The sequence below is a fragment of the Asterias amurensis genome, chromosome 3, assembly GCF_032118995.1.
Source record: "Asterias amurensis chromosome 3, ASM3211899v1".
Classification (NCBI taxonomy): domain Eukaryota; kingdom Metazoa; phylum Echinodermata; class Asteroidea; order Forcipulatida; family Asteriidae; genus Asterias; species Asterias amurensis.
The window spans coordinates 24,566,312-24,575,168 of record NC_092650.1 but is presented as its reverse complement, the minus strand read 5'-3'; the positions used below and the strand labels follow the sequence as shown (position 1 = coordinate 24,575,168).

The 8,857-nt window shown below is 39.4% G+C and overlaps 1 protein-coding gene across 1 annotated transcript; it reads right to left on the bottom strand.

Annotated features, from left to right (window-relative positions):
- Positions 1-967: 967 nt before the first annotated feature.
- On the bottom strand, positions 968-7,945 carry LOC139935324 (aqualysin-1-like). The gene is made up of 8 exons (XM_071929855.1): positions 7,835-7,945; positions 7,538-7,678; positions 5,992-6,133; positions 5,300-5,533; positions 3,726-3,904; positions 3,223-3,394; positions 2,624-2,754; positions 968-1,073 (listed from the first exon to the last, which is right to left on the bottom strand). The coding sequence occupies exons 1-8, from the start codon at positions 7,943-7,945 to the stop codon at positions 1,068-1,070; spliced, it is 1,116 nt and encodes a 371-aa protein (XP_071785956.1). The 3' UTR covers positions 968-1,067.
- Between the last annotated feature and the right edge of the window lie 912 nt (positions 7,946-8,857).

Here is an 8,857-nt window from a genome sequence, read left to right as displayed (position 1 = left end):
AGAAATTCGGCGCTTCGGCTTGGTAATGGTGGTCGTAAACACAGAATTCGGCGGTAAGCAGGGCCCTGAACTTGGGCCCAGATTCACCGGGTAGACATAATCACCGTCCACCCGTGCCTTTACCGTACCAGGGATAGACCACCTAATGATTTTCTAAAAAGGACACCACCGACCACTCCATCGAAGTGTAGCACCTTCTCTGGAGTGGTGCCCTAACTCAAAGAGGCATGTCATCAAGCTAACTTTAGCGGAAGATGACAGCGGCTATTTTTTCATCAAACAAACCTTTTTCTCTCGTTTGTTCAAACAACTTTAAAGCCTTCGTTTCCGGATGTAATAATATGGACAAAGACGATTGCATTTTAAGCAAAGTATGTTGATAACCTTTAACTGTTTCTCTGGGGGATTGTTTATGGGGGGGGGGGGAGTTTGTGTAACTTTAAACATCGTTATACCGTGAACTGACTCAAAATGAAAACAACACGTAACAAACAGTTAGATTTCCTGTCTTGGTTACTCTTTATTTAATTTCAGACAAATGCGTAAATCAATAGTCAAAAGCTCATCCAGGCTTTATACTTGTACTTTTAATAATTTATGAAGAAAGATTAAGAAAGAAGGGAATGGCACAAACAGGAATTTACTATTTTTAGTATAATTATTTAGCAAAAAAGAGGGATTTGCTCCGTTTCTAAGGTTTTTTTAAACCAAAATATGTGCCATGCCCTATTAGTTGGGTTGTATGCAAACGGCATAAAGGGGAGGCATTCGAAAAAGGAAAATAGTTTGTCTGTTTAAAGCGGTAGGCCTGTGTTTGTGTGTTTTGTTTTATTTTATTTTGTTTAATTTGTTTTTGGCTAAAATAAGTAGGTATACTGTGATGATGGGTCCCTTTTTTCAGGACGGGAGAAGCGACGGTAACTTTCAAGAAATAATTTTTTTTAAATCAATGTTTCTTTTTTGAGTTTTGATTCATTAACGCGTCTGGTCTTCGATGTCCACTCCGAGTAAATCGTTAGTGATTCGGCTTGAAACACCTCTTATGTCGTTAACGTCATCATGTTGATTTACAACTGAAAAATAAAAGGGTAAACAAAATTACGTTATTACAAACTTTGTCGTTGGATCATATTTATAATAACGTGTATGTTTTAGTGATAATTTTTCACGTTGTGTTTCCATTGTGGGTTAAAGCTAGTGGACACTTTCGGTAAACAGTATTGTCCAAATCACAACTTATGTATAAAATAACAAACCTGTGAAAATTTAGACTCAATCGGTCATCGGAGTCGGGCGAAAATAACGGGAAACCCCACCCTTGTTTCCGCACGTTTCGCCGTGTCATGACATGTGTCCAATATAAATCCGTAATTCTCGACAACGAGAATTGATATTGTTTTAATGTTTTCTCAAAAAGTAAAGCGTTTCATGGAATAATATTTCAAGAGAAGTCTTTTACAATTACCTTCTGTTAACACTGTAAGTTACTAAAAAATCTGTGAACCTTCTTTTTTTTTTCTGTTCCGAAAGTGTATAATGGTTTTAACCTGATAACAAAATTTAAAAAGAAAATTATATTTATGAGTTATACGGAGCCCTAAAAGGCAGGGTAAAGACAAACTAGAACCGAAAACAATATTTTAAAAGAATCTTTAACAAAATTCCTTCAAAAACACTGGACACTCATTGGTAATTGTCAAGAACTAGCTCAACATGCACAAAATAACAAACTGTGAAACGTTGAGCTCAATAAGTTGGTCGTCAAAGTTGTGAGATACTAATGAAAGAAAAAACACCATTGTCACATGAAGTTGAGTGCCTTCAGATGCTTGATATCGAGACCTCAAATTCTAAACTTGAGGTCTCGAAATCAAATTCGTTGACAGTTACCTCTTTCTCGAAACCTACGTTAACTTCAGAGGGAGCCGTTTCTCATAATGTTTTATACTATCAACCTCTTCCCATTACTCATTACCAAGTAACGTTATATATGCGTATAATTATTTTGAGTAATAACCAATAGTGTCCACGGTCTTTTAGTTCCCTTTTAACCACTTTTCTCCCTGATCGAACTTTTACTTCGTTTCATGCTTGCGCTAAGCTGAAATTATGACAGAATCAAACAATTGCCAGCAAAATTGGCGCCCGTGGGAATCTCACTTTTCCAAACAATAGATAAAGCCCCAGTTTTCTTTCTGCACGTTCCACGATATAGGCCCAATTTCATATAGCTGCTTGGGCAGAAAAATATTGCTTATCAACTGTCTGCTAAGCGGAAATGACCTGGAAACCATTGATAAAGTGTACATGGTAATACAGCAACTTGGCTGGTAACCTTGTTTTGGTAAGTATAATTTGTTTTGCATGGCTGGTTTTCTATGCTTAGAGGCACTGAACACGTTTGGTAAAAGACAAGTTTTCTCACTTCGTGTTTCCCAACATATGCATGCAATAACAACTGTAACCATTAGACTCAATTGGTAAAATGTGCAAGAAGTTGATGAAAGAAAAAAACACCCTTGGTGTACTTAGTTTGTTTCGGGGGATAATTACCAAACATGTGCAGTACCTTTAAGCAATTCTATGAAGCTGGACCATGATCTTAAAGAAAAGGTTTACTTACGTCTCCAATGTACAGAAGTTTATTGGGAGATCCTGAGACGTTGGTTAGTTTATTTGTGGTTGCACTTGCAAGCAAATCACTCTCTACACTCTGAGAGTTTGGATTCATGCCGAGATACAATGCAGCAGCTCCTACAAATGGTTAAATAATCTGTCAGTTGCTTCTACATACAAAATATATATACACTTCTCTAGAATTGAAATGGTCGTGGGTTCGAATCACACTCGAGTATTATGCCTGTAATTTTGTTTCCACAGAACTCAGGAAAGTACTGGGTGTGCAGTGCTAAAATGGCCACATAAACTGCCATTTGCTTTTAAACACAATTTTTATACATTGGTCTAGACTAGCAATGGTCGTGGGTTCGAATCACACGAGTTTTATGCCTGTGAGTGTCCCCCCACCCCTCCACCACCGATGCGTGGTAGCAATGTATACTCAATACAAATTGTGTCCCGAGTTGTTTCAAAACAGTCACAGGCGTGTTACTCGGTGGGATTCGAACCCACGACCGTTGCAACTCAAGAGCAACAGCTGAGTACTGAGTATACAGTGCTAACACACATCGGTGTATAGACCAAAATGAATAGGTATCATACCAGTAACGTGTGGGCAAGCCATCGATGTGCCTGACATAGAGGCTACAGAATAGTCGCCGTTGATACCTGCACTCTCAATGTCTGAACCGGGTGCAAAGAGATCTACACAGCTACCCCAGTTCGAGAAGTAGGATCTTTGGTCATATCTGTCTGAGGCTCCAACGGTGAGAACCTATTCACGTAAAAAGAATTGAAATTAAACATTTGATATTAGCTGCACTCTAATGGAAACAGATCATCAATAATTGCCAGTGTCAACGGGAGACTTTGGAACGCTAGGTGGCAGTAAGTTTACGAGATAAACTGCCATTGTTTACGTAGTTCTGAGCTAGCGCACATGAACAATATATGAACAATATATTTGTATCTACTTGTGCTGTTCTGTTGAAAGTGCGCCAGGGTAACCACAGGGTTTAACAACTCCCCGGGCCTCCCCGGGACTGTATTCCACGGAGATAATGGACACAGTGTGAACAAGGAGGACTGATGAATGTTATACTTACGCCTTGGACATGAGCCGGTGAATAGTTGCAAGCATTCGCGTTGGAGTTCCCTGCTGCAACGGAAACCACGTAGTTTGAATCCATCAACTTTTGGACTGCGTCATCGATGGAATAGGTAATGGTGAACCCGAGAGACATTGACACAACACCGCGTCCGTTAGAAGCTACTGTGTTCAAACCTATACCGAACAAAAGAAGCTGTGTTAAATTGCTGTAATTTAAGTTATAGGGTGCGTTCTTTTAGCTTCCCAGGGTCGACCCCGCGGTGCTCACCCGGGCGATCCCCTGACAAGAGTTAATCGAACGATCACACTCGCCCTCTCGTGGTCACGCCATGCACCTCAGGTCAACCCCAAGTGACCCACTCCACAAGCAGGGCAGGAGAGCCCTGCCAAAGCTATTCGAACGTACCGGGGAAAACCGGGGTCGACCCAGGGAAGCTTAACGAACGCACCTATAGATGCGCCACCATCTTGGTAATGTTCCCTTTATCCAATAACAGTAATGGGACGCTAATATTCATTGTTCAAAAAGAAACCAGACTAATCCTCCTTCCAGCCTTAGCTCGATTACATTGATTCGGGCGGGAAGTGACATAAAGCTTTCCATAGTTGTGTTTTGATTTGTTGGAGGTGATGTGGGTGCACCAGACAAACGTCACCCCGGACCAACCAAAACACAGATTGGGACAACTTTCCTTTCGGTCGTCTGCATGCGGTATCCACGTGTGGATTGTGGGCAATACATCTTCATCCAATTACACGTCATATTGGTTACAACGGGCACCTCTTTCAGATCCACAATGCACCGGTACAAATATCACAATAATTTCATTAAAGGCATTGGACACTATTGCTAATAGTTACTCAAAATAATTGTTATCATAAAAACTTTCTTGATTACGAGTAATGGGGAGAGGTTGATAGTATAACACATTGTGAGAAACAGCTCCCTCTGAAGTGAAGTAGTTTTCGTGAAAGAAGTTATTCTCAACGAATTTGATTTCGAGACATCTGAATTTAGAATTTGAATTCTCGAAATCAAAGATCTGAAAGCACACAAGATCGTGCAACAATGCTTTTGTTTTTCATTAATATCTCGCAATTTCGACGACCGATTGAGCTCAAATTTTCACAGGTTAGTTATTTTATGCATACGTTGAGACACACCAACTGTTAAACCTAGTCTTTGACAACTACCAATAGTGTCAGGTGTGGGCCGTAAAGACGCTGTACACTATTGGCAATAACTCAAAGAAATATTATCACAAAAAAAACTTTAATGGAAACGAGCACTGTTGTTAAAAACAGCTCCCTCTGAAGTAAACGTAGTTTGTGAGAAAGAGAAATTTGTTTCACTCAATATTTGAATCTTACACGAGACTTCATGCCTGGGGCCCGCACAACAATTTGTGCAGTGTGGGTGTTTTTACTTTCATTATTCTCTGTAACCTGTATTAAGTAAAAAGAAAATCTCAGATTTTGGTTATGCTTCTGCTAATAACCGAAATATGTCAAGTTCTTTTTAATAAACAAATACATTTTAACCTGCTAGGAATATACTTTGACACCCACCATTAATAAGTGTGCTCACGGGACACTGGCCGTACTTGTTGCAAACTTTAACGCTGTAAACCGTCGATTGACGTGCAATTCCGTAGGTAGCTCCAGCTGCAGTACCAGCACAGTGGGTTCCATGGCCGTGGTCGTCGTCTCCACCGAAAATGCGCTGAACGCGTCCACCGAATTCGCTGTGAGATACCCGGGTACCAGTGTCAACGATGTAGATTTTGGCTCCATTACCCAAGACTGTTGACAAGATAAAATTACAAAATAGTATTATGAAGGAGCGAAAATAATATTTTTACGGAATGAATTACCAACATCATAACCAGCTCCCCCTTGAAACTTCGTACACTTATTTGCAGGAGTACTACATGCTAAACAAAATTCAAAAGGGGTCACCTTTAAGATGCTAGGTGGCAACGGACCAGATAATCCATTGTTCCTGGTAATGTGCGCATGTCAGAATAACGTTAACAATGGAAGTTTTACCGGTAAGTCTGCTGCCATCTAGCGTTTCAAATTATTTCATTATTTTAACCAACACATACTATTGACTGCGGATGACGATGACGACATTGTAAGGCTGGCATTTTGCAAAGAGTTTTTATACAAAAGAACATTCATCTGTAGATGTTGGCTTTGTATACCAACACTGTCCAGTGCCTTCAAACAAACAATTGTACAACACGCTAGTCACTAACCGTTGTCATTGAAGCTGTACTTGTAGTCGATGCTGTTTCTTGAGTCGATTCTGTCAATCCCCCAAGTTGGGTTGGTCTGTTGACCGTACAGCTCGCCCATGGAATCTTGCTCGATGTACTCGATGCCATCGATGGAACGGATCTAGGGAAATAAGGATATGCAGTAAACAACTGCAACAACAACAACAACAACAACAACAACAACAACAACAGCACGATGGACAAAGAGAAACCCAAACACAAAACACATTAGGCCCCACAAAGCATGAAATGTTGTTAATGGAGTAGGGACACACGGTCTTAAAGGGAAGGTACACGTTTGGCAATTGTCAAAGACTAGTCTTCTCACTTGGTGTATCCCAACACAAGCATAAAAAAGAACCTGTGAAAATTTGAGCGAGCTATTGGTGTCGAAGTTGCGAGAAAAAGATGAGAGAAAAACACCCCTGTTGGACGAATTTGTTTGCTCTCAGTAAGGAATAAAAGACTTCTGGCTAGAAGTCTTTTGTTTTTTTATTATTTTGTTTTTTCTCAAAATCTATGCTACTTCAGAGGGAGCCGTTTCTCACAATGTTTTATACTATCAACAGCTCTCCGTTGCTCGTTACCAAGTCAATTTTTAGGTTAATATTTGTTTTGAGTTATTACCAAACATGTAGATTCCCTTTAAAGTATAGGCCTATGAGAAAATAATGCTGTGTTGTTACAAGGATTCTGCCTTTTGATTGGTTGACACATGATCTTATTTTGCTATTGAAAATCCACACGAAAGCAACGCGCTGAGCACGCAGCAAACAGACTAACCCCATAACACCAAGTGTACCATACCCAGACCAATCTCAGCTGCTTGGTAACTAGACGTCTAAGCACAATATTGTTTTGGTTGTTATAAAACAAATATTGACTATTCTTTTCCCATGAAGACGAGCAGAGTTTACTGTTCGAAACAAAATAGATATACAAATGGTTTTACCCGCAAGTTTGATTTTTTTTTTCTTCCTATCATCACCATGCAAAAGCTTCAAACATTACTAAAATACTGACTGCGTTCACTTTGCTAAAGTTAGAAATACGACTCAATCGGTGATCCAGCTGTTCCTTTCGAAAGGGCTGCCGAATAAAAAATATATAATTGTGGGGAGAAACTTTATGTATGGATTGCTTTTTGACTCAACTTCCACATGACACCAAAAAGTTTGAAAATAACTTGTGATTAGGTGAGCATGCACTGCTTATTTTTTTTTTAAAGGATGAAAAATTCAGTTGCGCAGTAATTAGCATTTCAATTTGTGAGAGGTAAGTCCTTTGGATTTTTTCCAAAATTCAATGCAAGAGTTCGGCTACTTGTTCTTCATTGAGCAGTGCTCACCCAAGCATGCATTATGTTCGGACTTTATTGGTGTAATTTTTAGGTTGAATCCATAAGTTATACATGCATATAAATATTTTCCCCCAGAATAATATATTTTTTTTATTCGGCAGGCATTTGAAAAGTGTATAGGTTTTCGTTTTTTTTCCAGACACACGGTAAATATGTATTACTTACGGTATTGATGAGATGGGGTGGGATTGGTAGATTCAGAACGGGAATCAGATCACTAATCTTGGACACCTTTGGGGCCGGCATTCGCATGGTCTGAAACTCGGCCAAGATGTCTTTCTCCACCTGGTCTAACACGGATGCATCCTGTGAGAAATAAATGAAAACAATGCTATTGACTCAACCAGGTTTATAACTTGACACATTTATGACCAAACAGTCTTACTTGGTTATAGACAGCACTAGAGAAGGCAATTGCCAAAAGTATACCCTGTCTTAAAGAATAGAATGTTATTACTTTACCTTAGCCTTGATGATGAAGCTGTTTGGAATGCCACGTCGCTGGGCCATGTAAATTGGAGCAAGGGCGGCATTGGCAGCGGCCACACACAGACACAGCAAGAGTAGCTTCATGGTTGGTTACGAGGACGTTCGCAATTTACGAGAACAGTCAAAGCTAAAGTTCTTTGAAGCCAACATAAAACAATTAAAAGTGAAAACATTGGTGTTGTGTAATATAGGTTTTCTCGGTCAATTTCGGAAAATGAGCAGCCAATTTAACCACCAAGCTATTCTATTTCGCGCAAAATCGAATGCTACTCAAAAGGGTCATTCGATTTCGTTTTGGGATTAGTCAAATGTAATGTTGCGTCATTCGAATTAACAAAATAATCATTCAATTTAACAATTCATCAAAGCAGCATTCAAATTCGTAGACGCTTCTTGAGGCGTGTGTGTCACGAAAAAAATGACGCTACGCTAAATTGAACAGAGTGCTAAAGAAATTTGACTCGACCCAAAACGAAATTGAATGGCCGAATTCTGAATTTGAAACGCAGTAACAACTGGAGAGGGCAAAACAGCTTAAATTTGAACGCATGAAAATGAAATTGACTGCCCATGTGCCGAATTTGACCGAGAAAACATATAGAAAGAGTACAAATCGATTTGCTTATTCGGAATTCTAGTAAAAGTTTTATCAAACTCAACTTATAGGGAAGTTTACAACGGTCGCCAGAGTTCGGATAGGCCTATGGGGAATAGGCCTATCTTATTGGTAAGGCACTGCTCTAGAATTGTTAAGGTCGTGGGTTCTAATCCCAACCGAGTAATAATCTTACCGAAGAAATGTGGTCGTGGAAAAGTTGATCAATTTTCATCTCAACAATGTGAAGATAACGAGCGTTAAAGTCACCCAGAAATTCTTACATGGATTGACATTAAATTGCTCTTGTTTTTCTGTGATATCTCAAAAAGGCGATCATTTGAAGTGAAATTTTCAAGAGTTAGTTTGGTCATAGTTTATCTTCTCTTTCTTCTTTTTTG